This window comes from Hippocampus zosterae, chromosome 1 (genome assembly GCF_025434085.1).
Source record: "Hippocampus zosterae strain Florida chromosome 1, ASM2543408v3, whole genome shotgun sequence".
Taxonomy (NCBI): domain Eukaryota; kingdom Metazoa; phylum Chordata; class Actinopteri; order Syngnathiformes; family Syngnathidae; genus Hippocampus; species Hippocampus zosterae.
In genome coordinates this window covers 37,691,827-37,709,230 of record NC_067451.1, presented here as the reverse complement: position 1 = coordinate 37,709,230, position 17,404 = coordinate 37,691,827, and the positions used below count along the sequence as shown (strand labels likewise).

At 44.5% G+C, this 17,404-nt stretch overlaps 1 protein-coding gene across 1 annotated transcript in view; it reads left to right on the top strand.

The window, feature by feature from the left end:
* The first annotated feature begins 1,940 nt into the window (after positions 1-1,940).
* Positions 1,941-17,404, top strand: part of ndufc1 (NADH:ubiquinone oxidoreductase subunit C1) — a 38,328-nt gene continuing 22,864 nt past the window's right edge. Inside the window, exons 1-2 of the mRNA XM_052061042.1 lie at positions 1,941-2,108; positions 9,511-9,614. Coding sequence (XP_051917002.1) covers positions 2,063-2,108; positions 9,511-9,614 — 150 coding nt within the window. The 5' untranslated portion in view covers positions 1,941-2,062. The remainder of the gene's footprint in view (positions 2,109-9,510; positions 9,615-17,404) is intronic.

The following is a 17,404-nucleotide window of genomic DNA, read 5'->3' as shown; positions in this document are numbered from 1 at the left end:
CTCTTCGGCAACGCTCCTCTCTCCTCATCCTCAACTTCAGCGGCCATCCATCCAGCCGCACCAACGCCAACTGTCCAACAGCGCCGACATAGCCACTGAACAAATCGGGGTTGTGAAAAATGCTGCCCATTACTGGCGCAAAAAAACACAAGCACCCATTTTTGGGCAATGTTGCTGAGAAAGCCACATGAATTTCTCAGCATTAGAATCAACATAAGGTTAAAAAAAAATCATATTGATTGCCAGGTCAGTTAACAATTTTTAGCTAACAATAGACCCACATTAAAAACTGATGTTAACAACATCATGCAATTAATTATTCAGTCGTTGGAAACTTTGAAAGAGTAACCATCTGTCCTTTCTAATGGAAGAAGCCGAAAGTATTGTAGATTATTTATCTTTGATATTACATCATCATTTACGAAGACACATTGCAGATTGTAAAGCAACATGTTTTAACCAACAAAGACAAAGCTATCAGCCGGACATTTGTTTAAACCTATACAGGTATCTGTACTTGCTATTCAATCAAACAGGCTAATGATGTACACAAAATGGAGAAAATATTTTATCAGTGAATTGTATTGGGAATTTGTTTATAATACTATACTCAGTTTAATACAGTGTATATTGAACAATGAGCAGCAATAAAACAACGAATCAATTCATAAATGCATGCAATGCCATGGATAAATACGACAGCATCATCAGGGGGAATGGAGCAGCGACATCTCCGGAGAGAAAGAGGAAGAGCAAAGGCAACATAAAAAATAGTTGGTCTTTTTTTTTTTTTATTCTGATATTTTTTTTTAATCTCTTAAAATTTTTAGACAGGTAGTAACTGCTCTAAAATTTTTAAGAGATTTGTTTTCCTTACGATATTTGCAAGACAATCATTTTATGCAAAAGACAAATTCTTCAACAAAACCTGACCAGTTAGCAACAGTACGTGGGGGTGGAGGGAGGAACTAACACGTTGAAACAAGGAACGGAAATTACGATTTTTACTTATAACTGATGTGTACAACAATGTAAAATATGTTTTTGTTTGTTTGCTTTTACAGGATGTAAAATCTAAATGGCGAGTCAGAAGCAGAAGTTTCGTAAACAATACACTGTTGAACAAATAATTAGGGCCATTTCGAACAGGAACAGACAAAAAGATCAGCCTGACTGTTTTTTTTAACGTACCGGTACCTGTATTTTCAAGTGAACTGGATCTTAATGTCTTTCACGACAGAGACCACACAATCACTCCAGTAAAGCAACTAGTTCAAACCGCAATAACAAATCAAGGATAATTTTTTTTACTGCAGCTGGCATTTGGCTGTATGCCTTTATTCGTTTTAATATAGTGTATATTGAGCACTAACAAAAAGAACTCGCGTATAACCACAAGTGATGCAGCGGAATAAGAAACTGTGGCAGCAGGTCGACTGGAATTGCGACATCTCCCGAGGGAAAGTGATAATGCAGGCAGCTGCCGCGGCATCTTCAACTCTTTAGGTCCAGACTTGTACAGTCAAGTAAAAACAACAACAACAATAATAATAATAATAGTAGTACGTTTTTATATTTTTTATATTTCACGACACACTTGGGGGTGGAGGCTCCTGCAAAATCTCGTTGTAACAAGTGTGCAATGACAGTAAAGTATTCATTCATTCAAGAAGAAGAAAAACAACAACTCTGGATGACCCAAAAATATCTAATACTGTAACCGCAAAATAGTAGCAGCACACACGAACATTTCAAACGACATCAACGAGCAAATTAACTCTACGCAGGCCAACTTTTAAGTTTATTGTCACACACATAGTTGGCGAGTCATTGCTCTGAGGTCCACCCGCGGACATTTCTCTCCGAAAGTCCCTTTACAGGGCCAATTTCACCAGAGGTTTTCAAGTTTCAAGTCCCAAAGATTGGGCGGGCTAATAAAGTTCACGAAACATTTAAGCTCCATGTTGCTAGGTGGCGATAATGCACCCACTCAGCTCAAATAAGACGGCGACGAAAAAGGGGATTTGAGCCCAGATCCGCAAGAAAATATTTCTGAACAAAAATGAGTGCGACCGGGTTCCTCGCTCGATCCCTTTTTGTCCACAGAGGTGAGTCAATGATATTGGGGTAAGTTGGCACATCGTATTGGATTCTGTGGTTTTACACTCTATGTGACTGAATGTATGTTAATTTCCATGTTTGACCTTAGCTTAGCATTATTGAGGCGTAAACGCTGGCTCGACGGGCAACGTTTCCTTAAATTTAGATATAACCTGGAAATTGACATAATTGCACAAGGCGAAAACGTCATTAAACATGAATGAATCGAGTACCTCACAGTCTTTCACATCCCATTCGAATTTCAAATTATTATTATTATTTTTTTGCAATATTTGGGGCGATGTTACGTTTTCCCTGTCTCCAGACAGATGCCGACGTTTTGTGGTAGAGGCTGTTATTTATAAAGATCCCCGACTGTGGACTTTTCTCGTGCAGTCAGTTCATGTATTTTTTTATTTCATTCCTTAAAATTAAAGACATGAAAGGAGGCAGGAAGAAGTGGAAAAAAACAACAACCGATAACTACCCCTTATTAATACAAAAAGAATGACTACATTCAGGGCATATTTACAAACATAATTTTACAACACAAAACAAAATCAACCCCCTTTGTAGTTTAGAATAATAATAATATTTTCTGCTCTTATATAACAGTATCAAATATATTTTTAAGTAATTGGACTTTTACATATGTCTTGGAATTGAAATGGACTGAGGTGTTTTAATTTGCCAATTAAGATTGTTCCACAAATTGATGCCTTAAGTTGAAACGCCCCTTGCCTTTTGCTGTGTTCTATGTGCTGATATTGGGGTAAATAGTTTCACTCTTTTCAAATTTGTTTTGGAAGCTATTTGGTAAAACTTTGTGATGAGCTTTTTGCATCACTTTCAGGAGGTTATAGTGCACCAATTCATTGGATTGGATTGGATAAACTTTCAAATGCGCTTTATGTGTAACATACAGCACAGATTAAATTTCTTCCTTCTCAACATAAAACAAGAGGAGGAGCTGCGGGTATCCGCGCCGCCATCAAAAGAAAATTCAGTGACAAATTGCCAGTTAGAAATTGCCAGTCATGTGCAGGCTCATTCATTCAAGTGAATACACAACTTGTGACAACCTATCCGTTTGAGCGAGGCTGGACACAAAGTTAAAAAGATCTAGCAAAAAACTTGGCGTCGGAAAGACGCAAATCTACGAAACTTTAAAAAACAAGTCATTGATTCAACTCCTGATGACAAGCCACCATCCAGCAAGGAAGCAATGCAAATGGCAACAAAAATCCTTCAGTATGCACAAGAATTACCAGACATCGGTGATCAACGGTACGGTTACTTGCAACTAGCAAGAAAACTGTATGACACGCAGGCAAACATTGTCTAAACCAAAGAATGCATCCAACAAAACAATCCAAAATAGACATGCGTTATTTATACTGAGAAAAAAATAAAATCATATGGTATACATTTATGAATTAATGTTTTAGTGCAGTGGTTTCTTAATATGAAGCAAATCAACACTCAACAGGCATGATGTGGCACGGAACACAAGTTGAGAAATGACTTTGCATAGAAGTCAATCACTGACTGCAGAAAAAGCGGTAATCTCTCGGTGATAATTTTATAGTTTACCGGCAGCGAGTCCCAGGGATCATAAAAGTATGAGCGCCATTATGGATTGAGAGAGTCCCAAATTTCAAATTCTGAAAGGGTCTACTTATTCATTTGCATATGATTATAACACAAACAACAACATATACATACAATGATAAAAAAATGCTGCAAAAATTTAAATAATTCAGGAGCAGGCCTGCGGATTTCGGAAATTCATGGTAACCGTTTTTCAGTTCCGTTGGTTTACTCAATGGGAAACCACGAGAACAAATGTTGGGTTCCCCTAAACGTTCATCATGGCAACCCATTTTTCTATTTTGACTGATATTGATAATCAAGAATTCTGAAATTCAAAAGTATAATGTTTCAAGGGTCAATGTTTGAAAACTATGCTTTAACAATGAACATTACATCAGCAGCTGTGTACTCCGGGTTTATTCAAAAAAGTAAATGGATCAAAAACTGGTGTACTCATGTGGCATCAGAGTATTTTTTCCAATCTCACACTGCAAAGATTAATTGACTGGTAGTCATTAAGGTAAGTATTGATGTGGCTTGACAGCCTCTTCCCAAGACGATGCATGTGTAATCTACGATCAATGTGATGAAAGAATTTAACACACGTCATCATTAGTTCAACAGTTAACATGAGCATTACTACACCTTGTGACGAATGTTTTATTCATAAAGTTACCATGCTACAACCAGTAAATTATAGAATAACCAATATTGTTTCATAATATTTTTCACAGCGATCAGCCTACAAATCTAATGACCAATTTGCCTCGTAATCGTGCCTCGCGTCGTATATCGCTCTCGCATTGTGTGCATACGTCATAGGTGAGTTTAGTGATACGCCCTCTGGACGATTCATACGAAAAATCAGACAAACAGTCCCATTTTTTAAATATCGTAATTAGTAGACCTTGGTGAGTTTTATTCGCCGCCATCTCAAACTTTCATCCGCGCGATTCCTCAGTTTGCGGACTAAAATAACAACCCGCATGCCCACATAACGTCATCTGTTGTGTTCCCCCCCCCCCAAACTGAAAACAAAACGAAAGTAAATTAGAAGAAATGCACTCACACACCACTGTCACGTAGCAAGGTGGTGGTGGACCCCAAAAAGCAGGCAGGAGGGAGGAGCGGGGTATATTTGAAGAATTGTATTTAAAACAAAGAAAACTAAATCCAAAACACACAAAGTCCAAGGTATCAAACAAAAACCATGACTAAATCTAAAACATAACAATGAACTAAACAGAAAACAAGCGCAGACAGCAACACACATGACAGTCGCGAGAAGCAACAATGACCCGACACAGAGTGTTCGGGCAGGAGTCCTTTTATACAACTAATTGCCAAATGACCAACAGGTGTGCAGCTGCCGGGGGAGCCCTACAGTGCCACCTGTTGGTCCCTAAACCGAATCATGACAGTACCCCTCCCTCAAGGGACGGATCCCAGATGTACCAAAGTTGTCCAAAAGCTTGCCTCGCCGGGGAACAGGAACTAAAAGCGACGGCAATCCTTGCCTCGCCGCAAAACGGGAACATACGCGACGGCGACCTTCACCTCGCCAGGGAACAGGAACAAAAGCGACGGCAATCCTTTTGGCTGGGCGTGGCCTGACGTGGACGGAGCTCGACGTAATGGGGGACAAGGAACAGCCGGACGTGAACAGGGGCTCAGCCTGACGTGGGCGTGGGGGTGGCACGGCTCGTTGTCAACGTGAATGTGACTCAACTCCAACAGACACGTGAAGAGCCTCGGCTCAACGTAGACGCGGATGGGGATCGGCCCATCGTAGATGGGACGAAACAGGACAGCCGCATCACCAGCGCTGCCTGAAAGAGGAAAGGGGTGTCGGCCGCAGACACGGTCCGCCAGGCACATGATGAAACGGGGACCAATCTGTAGTACCTGCGGTAGTGACGGGTCCAGCGACACCGATGCGTTGATGCGCCGGGCTCACAGAGCAAACCACGTGTCGGTGCATGTGCCGCTTCATTACGTCACGTGATTGACACATGAACTGCACCGGTGCAGTTTAGACTGCATTGGCTGCGTTGACACAGTCCAGGCTGCTAATTGACACATCGGCTGCGTTGACACAGTCCAGGCTGCTAATTGACACGTGAACTGCACCGGTGTAGTTTAGACTGCATCTGCTGCTTGGCACAGTCCAAGCTGCGGCACAAAGTCCAGGGAGCGTCGACTCAGTGCAGGGGGCGTTGACGCAGCAAAAGCCCGCACAGTGTATCCTAAGGAAGTGCGTCTGGCGACACGATGCCGATTGCCGAAACAAGCTAGACCCCACCCTCGCTCGAATAAAAATATATGTTTGGGCAATCTGGAAAACACACTGATTATCAGAAAAAATGTGTCCGTCTGACTTCTAGCGACATGCCGGCTGTCATATAATAGGCTATTATTATATGAGAAGTGTTTTATGAACGTTTGTACTGTACGTCATACTCCAGTTGATTGAGAGGTCCCGGCTCTAAGGGGGAGTTCCAGAAAGTGACTGTGAGTGAGCACACCGCATGTTTGATGACTCTGCCACGTTGCTATTAAAAGTCACATAAAACGTAAACCTTGTCTGCTGACCATCATTACATCGGCTAGGCTAGCTTAGCTGTTGCCGTAGTTCTAGCTTAATATGTGGCGTGGGTTGGGTCGGCGCCGCAAGTACGTGCTCGCGCGCATAGCTGAGAGCAGCAGACTATCGACTGCTGAGTGCTGAGACGCGCTTCACTCGAGTGAAGTTGCTACAGTACGTGCATATTATGGAGCAGCTTCCGGACAAATACAAATTGTCCGCCGCGTAGAGCCATTTTAATCTCCTTTTGGAGAATAAGGTATTCATTAAAATCTCCTTGTCTCACCAAGTGCCTCTCGGATTTTGACATGTCTTATTCCATTGTGTGTGTGTCTTCTCCACAACAGAGGAAATAGCATGCATTAAATGCAACAGACTGAATTTTAAAACACTCGAGCATCTTATTTTTCTAAATCAAAAATTGTGAAGACAAAGCCCACAAGCATCCTCATTCACATGAATTTCACATTATTGAAACACAGTGAATGATACAATATGAATGCATGAAGGTGAATGATATTGTCAAGGGTCAATGTCATCTTTATTGTAAAATATGCTTTATGTATGACATGCAGCATAGATGAAATCTCTTCCTCTCAATCCTCAGTGCATACATGCATGTAAACATGCTGTGCATTAAACACACGTAGCTAAGAAAGGATAGCAGCTACACTATATAAAAAAGACATGTAATCTGAACAGTATATAGACAATATAAACAGCATAAACAACAACATAAACAATGGCGCTTGTGGCTACACTGAGCTTTTAACTCATTCAGTACCAGTCATTGGGTAGAGTGAGGTAGTGCATTGTATACACGTCATCATCAAATCGGTTTGTTCAGTCTGTCAAGTGGGTTGGCTGCAGGAATTTTGAAGGTCCAGCAGGTGGCAGTGGTCAGTGATACAGTATCGGTACTGTATCAACACAGTGTTTCATTGTGTCGACACGCCTCATGAGGCCTCCTGGACCCATCACTAACCTGCGGGGTCCAGGTGGTCGGGTCATTCTGTCACATAGGAGCGGCGTGTATTTGAAGAATTGTATTTAAAACAAAACTAAATCCAAAACACACAAAGTCCAAAGTATCAAACAAAAACCATGACTAAATCTAAAACGTAACAATGAACTAAACAAGAGCAAACGGCAACACACGTGACAGTAGCAAGAAGCAACAATGACCCGACAGAGTGTTCGGGCAGGAGTCCTTTTATACAACTAATTACCAAATGACCAACAGGTGTGCAGCTGCCGGGGGAGCCCTGCAGTGCCAACTGTTGGTCCCAGTGAAATCGCGTGGATCACACGGTCAATTCAAGTGCGATGACTTTTATAATTAAACAATTTTTTTGTTACCGTGAAAATGACGCCACGGAAACGACGCTAACGGTAACGATTGTTTCTGTGAAATCTTCAGGCTTGCCGTAGTTTTTTTGTTTGTTTGTTTGTTTGTTTGTTTTGACTGAGAAATTTCCTTGCGTCCCAAAAACGCACATTGTTTGGAACTGTGCGTCCCGTGGGAAAATTATGCGTATAAGACGCGGGACGCAGAGGTAACAAGATGGCTGATCTCTAAACATTATCTGAGTACTACTATTATTACCACTCCCACTAATACTACATTAATTAATTTAATGCCTTCAAATTCACAATAATCATACAAATGAATTAAATCAACCATGATTTTAAACCATGTATTATCAATATTCATTATTCCAAACATGAGAAAGCATTCAGCAAACATAACTGGAATCGAGCAAAAGGACTCAAAATCCCAACGGCCAAACCCGGAAGTGAAGTGCCGACATTATTGACTCCAGCTGTAACGCAAATTACTTGGTTCAAACAAACATTCTAGTGCGACTGCACAAACGTGACGACTGTGCAAAAATAACTAAATAAAAGACACCACTGTTACAGAAAGGCGTTACACGCTATTTAAACTGCCAATCGCGAACGGAACGAACCGTGATTGAAACAAACTGTGATGCCGCTCTTTACACGTTGTCAGTGGGAGCTCCGCCCCTCTTAAAGGGCCAGAGTTAATCCATCAATATGGGTTTCCCTAGATGGAATTTATTAGATTCCTTCGTGATTTTTGCCGTCCTTATACAAGGTTTTCGAGGCTCTAATCCCTCATTATGTCCGAGGGCCGGCAATCCGAGGACCAAGGACCACCCCTTGGTCCTCGAGCCGGTCCTCGAGGCCACGGACCGGCTCGAGGAACACATCTCTGCGACACACACACAGACACAAGGTCAGGCAAATTGATCTGACACATTTGTAGGTTAAATAAAAGGCAAATAAAGTAAAGAAACATAAAAGTGTTCTTATTTTCAAAATATACAAACAGTCATACCTGGATTTTCGACCATAATCCGTTCCAGGAGGCTGTTCGAAAACCGAAACCACTGTCTTTTAAAAAAAAATCTTTATTGAACACGCCTGTGCACAATGGAACACTACACGAGGAAGCGTCACTTCCTGGTCTACCCGAGGAAGCATCACTTCCTCGTGTAAGGAAGGCGAGAGGAGTCAGGTGACATTCAAGTGCGCTCAGTTTGTTCGATAACCGAAATTCGGTCGTCATCAGAGGTATAAAAAACTCAAATTTTTTTGGTCGAAAACCGATTTGGTCAAGAACAGAGACGTTCGAAAACTGAGGTTTGACCGTAGAATGTCTTTTTTCATATAACGCCATTTTGCTTTGTTTCTTTATCATGCCATTTTTTTTCGTTTCTTTTTCAGTCACTGCCATGAATTGTACTGGTCAGCATTGCGCTTTCATTGTGGAGACGTTTATCAAAACAAACGAATCTGTAACTGCAACACAACAAGCGTTCCGTTTGCACTTCAATCTTGGTCGACATGTACCAGCTCGAAACACAATCTTGTTATGGGTTACCATCTTCAGAGCTACTGGATCTGCATTGAAATTAAAATCAACCGGGCTACCTTGCACTGCCAGAACTCCACTTAATTTTTAAAACATAATGAAACAGAATGGCATTATATGTACTTTTCGAAAATACACAAATGAAAGAACACTTTTTAGTTTCTTTATTAGCCTTTTATTTAACCTACAAATGTGTCAGATCATTTTGCCTGACCGTGTGTGTGTGTGTGTGTGTGTGTGTGTGTGTGTGTGTGTGCGCGCGTGTTTTGAAAATAACCCGGTGTAAAGTGTGCAAATGGACAATGTATTAATGGTCACCACTGTCTGTTTGCAGTTGGGTCCAGGTCTGTGTTTACAAGTTCCAAGCGTGATACGAATTCCCCCAACTGGCTACGAGTGGGTCTTGCCTTTGGATCGTCTGTTTTCCTGTGGAGTCTGGTAAATTATAATTTACTGAGAGAATTGTAAATGCCAAATGTTTGTGAGCTTCAGATACCCTGCCACTCAAGTGAAGGTGAACAAAAAGGAGATCTTAAAATGCCTATTGAAAAAGTCAAATAGTCAAACACAGTCCAAAATGAAAACGCTCGCAGGGAGCTGCAGTGTCGAGCTAAGATAATAATAATAATAATACATTTCATTTGCAAGCGCCTTTCACAACACTCGAGGACACTTTACAACCAAGATCAAATAATAACACCACAGATAAAATTATAAACAAAGAGAAAGATTTAAGGTGGATAGGCAAGTCTGAATAGGTGGGTTTTCAGCTGGGTTTTGAATAGGGAAAGAGGGTCAATATTACGAATGTTGGTTGAAAGTGAGTTCCAGAGTTTGGGGGCAGAGCGACTGAAGGCCCTGGACCCCATTGTGACGGTCAGAGGGTAGAGAAAGGTGCAGGGAGGATGAGGACGTGAGTGGGAAGGAATGGGAATTTGAAGATCTGACAGATAGAGGGGCGCAAGGTTATGGATGGCTTTGTATGTACAGAGAAGTAATTTGAAGTTAATTCTAAATTTGACAGAAAGCCAGTGGAGCGGTCGGAGAATGGGGGTGATATGATGGAAGGGTTCTTGTGATGATCCGGACTGCTGAATTCTGAACAAGTTGAAGTTTATGGAGGAATTTTGATGGACACCGAAGAGAAGTGAGTTCAGCTCGGGTCCTCTACCAAAGGCCAGGAAGCTTGAGGGTTCTGCGCAGTATTCTTACTGTTCCCAGCACTGCACATTTCTGGACCGAGATGTCCGATGTTGTTCCCCGGGATCACTCATCTAGTTTGGGGGTCACTGCCCCGAGTGCTCCGACCACCACAGGCACGACTGTCACCTTTACCTTCCAGGCTCTCTCCAGCTCCTCTCTGAGCCCTTGGTATTTCTCGAGTTTCTCGTGTTCCTTCTTTCTGACGTTTCCATCATTTGGGACCGCTACATCCACTACAACGGCTTTCCTCTGCCCTTTATCTATGATCACTCTATGTCTCTATATCTATGATCTGTCTTGGGTTGCTCCCTTGACACTCTGGAGGAGGTGGGCAACAGAAGGATGCCAACTAAGCTAAAAGCTATGATGGCCAGTCCCTCCCACCCCCTCCAGCCCGCCCTGACAGCACTTGGTAGCTCCTTCAGCCAGAGACTGTTACACCCGCTGCAAGAAGGAGAGATACCGACGCTCGTTCCTACCGACTGCTGTCAGGCTGAAGCATAAAAAAACATAATAATAATAATTAAATGATGTGAAAGACAATTGTAAATAGCAGTGCGATTTATCCATTTTGTGTTTATATTGCACTTAATTGAACGGTGTTTGTTGGTTTTTTTTCATCTTTCTTCTTTCTACCTACATTCTTGCTGCTGGAGGCTGTAAATTTCCCCAGTGTGGGAAAAATAAAGGATATCTTATCTTATCACGATATCTAGTTGGTTCGCCATTACCATCTTGTCAGTCTGGATCTGGAAGTCCGACAGGATCTTCGCTCTGTCATTCTCCACCACCTTTGGAGGTGTTTCCCATTTTGACCTTGGGGTTTCCAGTCCATACTCCGCACAGATGTTTCGGTAGACTATGCCAGCCACCTATTTATGGCGTTCCATGTAGGCTTTCCCTGCCAGCATCTTACACCCTGCAGTTATGTGTTGGATCGTCTCGGATGCCTCTTTGCACAACCTACACCTTGGGTCTTGTCTGGTGTGGTATATCTGGGGCTCAATGGCTCTGGTATATCGCATGGGCGAGATGCGATATATATAATATAATATAATATATATATATATATATATATATATATATATATATATACCGTATTTTCACGACTATTCGACGCACCGTACGGTTGGGCGCAGTCTCATTAATGGGTGACATTTCTGTATTTTACACATAGACAGACCGCACTGTACCAATGGGCGCAGTTTTACAGTGGTAAAACATACGCCAGCTTAAACATACGACATGCATGTGCGCACGCTAACACGTTAGCTTGAAGCATAAGGTAGCATGCCAAGACATACAGATACAAGCTAAAAACACGTTTTTAAAAAGGCAACGAAAGCAGAACTGAGTTCGGGTGTATTTTATTTAGCCATCGTACAATTTTCTCACGTTTTTCGATCAATCATCACCCAGAAATCCATCAAAGTCCTCATCCTCTGTATCAGAAGCAGAGGACTGCACATCCCATTTGTCACTGAACGCATCACATGCTAGTGTGAGTTGCTACGCATTGCCGAGCGGAAAGAAGGAGCAGCAACAGCAAAGTCAACATTTCTCTCGTGTGAAGCTTTCCCACGTTTGAAAGTAAAGAACAGAGCGAAACATGGTGGCAGCGCGTGTGTGTGTAGAAAGAATTGAACAATTGTGCAAGTACCGTAATCCATCAAAAACGCCACGTTCCCTCTCGTTGTTGTGTATTGTGGCGTAACTCGCCCAGCGCTGCCTCTCACTCTTTGTAAAGTTGTGTTTGCCATCGATCATCCGTTGTTCCCATGCCGTTCACAACTTTACTTTGAACGCCCGGTTGATGCCAATGCGGTTGGAATTCTTTAGTCAAGCCTCCGGGAATAACGGCAAGCTCAGAGTTCATTTGCTTGACTTGTTTTTTCCTCCAAGGAAGACGTGTTGGTGGAGTTGAGGAGGTCTTCGAAGTACTCTGCCCACCGGTTCACAACGTCCCGAGTCGAAGTCAGCGCACCCCATCCCCACTGTGCACAGTGTTAGTGTTGCACTGCTTCCCCCTCCTGAGACGTCGTATGGTGGACCAGAATTTCCTCGAAGCCGTCCGGAAGTCGGCTTCCATGGCCTCACCAAACTCTTCCCACGCTTGGGTTTTTGCCGCGGCGACCACCGAAGCTGCGTTCCGCTTGGCCAGTCGATACCCGTCAGCTGCCTCTGGGGTCCCACAGGCCATAAAGGCTCGATAGGACTCCTTCTTCAGCTTGATGGCATCCCTTACTGCTGGTGTCCACCAGCGAGTACCGGGGTTGCCGACACGACAGGCACCAATCACCTTATGGCCACAACTCAGATTGGCCGCCTCAACAATAGAGGCACGGAACATGGTCCACTCGGGCTCAATGTCCCCCGCCTCCTCCGGAACATGGGAAAAGTTCTGTCGAAGGTGGGAGTTGAAACTCCTTCTGACAGGGGATTCCGTCAGACGCTCCCAACAAACCCTCACAATACGTTTGGGTCTGCCAGGACGGACTGGCATCTTCCCCCAGCATCGGAGCCTACTCACCACCAGGTGGTGATCAGTTGAAGGCTCCCCCCCTCTCTTCACCCGAGTGTCCAGAACATACGGTTCATTTGTTTGAACAAGGTGTTTGTTATGAACAATCCGTGGCGAGCACAGAAGTCCAATAACAAAACACCACTCGAGTTCTGATCGGGGGGGCCGTTCCTCCCAATCATGCCCCTCCAGGTCTCACTGTCATTACCCACGTGAGCATTGAAGTCCCCCAGCAGAACAAGGGAGTCCCCAGCAGGAGTACTCTCCAGCACACCCTCCAAGGACTCCAAAAAGGGTGGGTATGCTGAGCTGCCGTTTGGTACATATGCACAAACAACAGTCAGGACCCGTCCACCCACCCGAAGGCGGAGGGAGGCGACCCTCTCATCTGCCGGTGTGAACCCCAATGTACAGGCACTGAGCCGGGGGGCAATGAGTATGCCCACACCTGCTCTGCGCCTCTCACCGTGAGCAACTCCAGAGTGGAAGAGAGTCCAACCCCTCTCGAGAGAACTGGTACCAGAACCCAGGCTGTGTGTGGAGGCAAGTCCGACTATATCCAGTCGGAAATTCTCTGCCTCACACACCAGCTCGGGCTCCTTCCCTGCCAGAGAGGTGACATTCCATGTCCCAAGAGCTAGCTTCTGCAGCCGAGGATTGGACCGCCAGGGTCCCCGGCTTTGGCTGCCGCCCAGCTCACATTGCACCCGACCCCTTTGGCCCCTCTCATTGGTGGTGAGCCCATGGGAAGGGGGACCCACGTTGCCTCTTCGGGCTGTGCCCGGCCGGGCCCCGTGGGTGGAGGCCCGGCCACCAGGCGCTTGCCAACGAGCCGCACCTCCAGGCCTGGCTCCAGAGTGGGGCCCCGGTGACCCGCGTCCGGGCAAGGGAAACCTTGGTCCATCTATTGTATTCATCATAAGGGTCTATGAGCCGTGCCTTGCCTGGCCCCTCACCTAGAACCTGTTTGCCATGGGTGACCCTGCCAGGGGCATAAAGCCCCAGACAACTTAGCTCCTAGGATCATTGGGACACGCAAACCCCTCCACCACGGTAAGGTGACGGCTCACGGAGGGGACAGTGCAGAGGCACCGGGTTCAATTCCAGCTCCGGCCTCCCTTTGTGGAGTTTGCATGTTCTCTCAATGCCTGCGTGGGTTTTCTCCGGGTACTCCGGTTTCCTCCCACATTCCAAAAACATCCATGGTAGTTTAATTGAACACTCTAAATTGTCCCTAGGTGTGAGTGTGAGCGTTGATGGTTGTTGGTCTCTGTGTCCCCTGCGATTGGTCAGCAACCGGTTCAGGGTATCCCTGGCCTCCTGCCGAAGACGGCTGGGATCGGCTCAAGCACCCCCCACAACCCTTGTGAGGATAAAGCGGATTGGAAAATGGATGGATGGATGTTACAATGATGACAGCTGCGAGACAATATGCAGAGTCATCAAGCAGAAATCAAGTTCAGTGGTGCAATACAATACTGTGACGGTTGTGCAGTTGGTGCCGATAATCGTTGCCCCATTTTTTAAGTGACCAGTAGTACCACATACAAGTACAGTAGGAGAAAGTATCGTAACTGTAGTACAAGTTGACGTGTGCAATTCTACAGAAAGTCCTTGAGCACGATAAAATGTCTGGTGCTCTGGAATATTGATCGACGACAATTGTACAAGTATTTAGACAGCTGGAGCTACAGTGATCATTGCGGGAATATTGTTCCTCAACGGTGTGCAAAAATTCAAAGTCACTATAGATTTGCATCACTGTTTAGGAAGTAAATGGAGAGAGGGAAGAAACCGTTTGAATGTCTGCTGGTTTTGGTGAACATGGTTCGATTGCACCTACCCGAGGGCAGTAGCTGGAAGAGGTGGTGGCATGATGTGGGTGGTGTGTGTGGTGGTCCAGTAGGGTTTTCTGTGGCCTTTTCTTGGTTCTTGCGTTGTGCAAGTCCTCAAGTGTGCATCAATGATTTCTTCTGCAGTCCTAACTATTCGTTGCAGTCAGATTTTTAAAATTATTTTTAAATCATCATCATTCAAAACACTTGAAAATTACGCTGAGTGCAACTTTGGTGAGCACTTGCCTCACAAGTCTCTTCAGTGACCTACACGTCAGAACTTGGTAAGAGTGAATCTTGATTCATAAGATGGTGACTTATGAATCAAGATCCAATAATAAACCAGCGGTGCTGATATCATCCAAATTAAGCATGTTTCTGTGACGCAAATATGTAATGGCCATAAGAGCATGCTCTGGGTGTCATAGGGTCTGTTACTCCATGTTTGATGTAATCTCGTGACACGACTCGACAGATAAATTAATTGCCAACACTCTTGTGGATTTCTCTCAATTTCATTGATGCAATGTTGGAGCCATAACGTAATGCAACTTACATGAGAGCCAGCGGAAATATGTACCGTATTTTCTCGACCATTCGGCGCACCGTATGGTTGTGTGCAGTCTCATTCATAATAATAATAATAATAATGCATTTTTTTTAAAAGCGCCTTTCATGACACCCAAGGACACTGTACAAACAATAAGAAAATACAATGTAAAAATTTGTAAACGAGATGTTATATAAAAACAGGACATAAAATCATAAAAACATAGGAAATGGAAGAGCTATGTGTTGTAGGCAATCCTGAACAGGTGTGTTTTTAGTCGGGACTTGAAAGTGGAAAGAGGTGTGCAGTTTTGGAGGTCCGGAGGTAGGTTGTTCCAGAGCTTTGGAGCAGCGTGACTGAAGGCTCTGGCTCCCATGGTGATCAGTCGGGCAGGGGGCACTGACAGGCGGAGGGAGGACGAGGATCTGAGGGAGCAAGAGGGGATATGCACCTGGAGAAGGTCAGATAGGTAAGGAGGGGCCAGGTTGTGGATGGCCATATATGTATATAGAAGCAGTTTGTAGTTGATTCAATGTTGAACAGGGAGCCAGTGGAGCTGTTGGAGAACGGGGGTGATGTGCTGGTGGGAAGATGTTTTTGTGATGATACGAGCAGAGGCGTTCTGAACCAGCTGGATTTTATGAAGGGACTTTTGAGGTAGACCGAAGAGGAGAGCGTTGCAGTAATCAAGGCGGGATGTGACAAGACTGTGGACAAGGATAGCAGTGGTGCGGGGGATGAGGGAATGGCGAAGTCTGGTAATATTGCGGAGGTGGAAATAAGCAGTGCGGGTGATGGTGTTGATATGTGAATGGAAGGTGAGCATACTATCCAGGATGACACCCAGACTCTTAACCTGGGGGGAGGGGGACACGAGGGAACTGTCAATGTTGAACGAAAAACTGTTTACTTTGGATAAAGTGGATTTGGTGCCAAGAAGGAGGACTTCAGTTTTATTAGCATTTAATTTAAGAAAGTTTGTTGTGAACCATGTTTTGAGTTCGGAGAGGTGAGGGAGGGGGGTGGGAGTATGGAGTTTGGCTTGCAGGAGAGGTAGAGCTGGGTGTCATCAGCAAAGCAGTGAAAGTGGATGTTAAATTTGCGGAGGATATGGCTAAGAGGCAGGAGGTAGATGATGAAGAGAAGTGGACCTAGGACAGATCCCTGTGGTACACCTGTGGTGACTGGGGAGGCCTTTGAGGTGAATGATTTGAGCTGGACAAACTGTGTGCGGCCAGTGAGGTAGGAGTGGAACCAACTGAGGGGAGTGTGGGAGAGACCAATGGAGGAGAGTCTATTGAGGAGGATAGGGTGAGAGATTGTGTCAAAGGCGGTGCTCATGTCTAAGAGGATGAGGATGGAGACTAAACCGGAGTCAGATGCTATGAGGAGATCATTTACAATACGGATTAGGGCAGTCTCTGTGCTGTGGCGGGGGCGGAAACCGGACTGAAAGGGTTCATAGAGAGAGTGAAGGGACAGGTGGGAGTGGAGTTGAGCAGCAACAGTTTTTTCAAGGATTTTTGAGATAAATGGAAGGTTGGAGATGGGGCGGAGGTTATCAAAGTTGTTGGGGTCAGAGCCATGTTTTTTCAGTGTGGGGGTAATAGCAGCGGTTTTGAGGAGTGATGGGACAATACCAGAAGAGAGTGAGGAGTGGATAATAGCAGATATGTGAGGAAGCACAGAAGGAAGACAGGATTTAACAGGGGATGAAGGGAGGGGATCAAGCTGGCAAGGGGTGGGCTTGGATTTGAGTATGAGGTCGGATAATTCAGCAGTCGTTGGTAGAACAAAACTGGAGAAAAAATGACAAGGAGAAGAAGTTTCAGATGGGGGGGGGGGGGGAGCAGGCAGGTTGTGATGGAGTTGGTGATGGATCTTGAGGATTTTGTGGTTGAAGTGTTCCATTATGGAGTTGCAGGTTGCTGTGGAGTACAGGTGGAGGGGGAGAGAGTTTGGTGGCCGGAGGATTTTGTTCATGACGGAGAAGAGAGATCTTGAATTTCCTTCGTTGGAGAAGATGAGGCCAGAGTAGTAGCTGGATTTGGTTTGTGCAATTTGGTCCTTGTATTTAGTGATATGGGTAGTGTACATGTCCTTATGGATGGTGAGACCG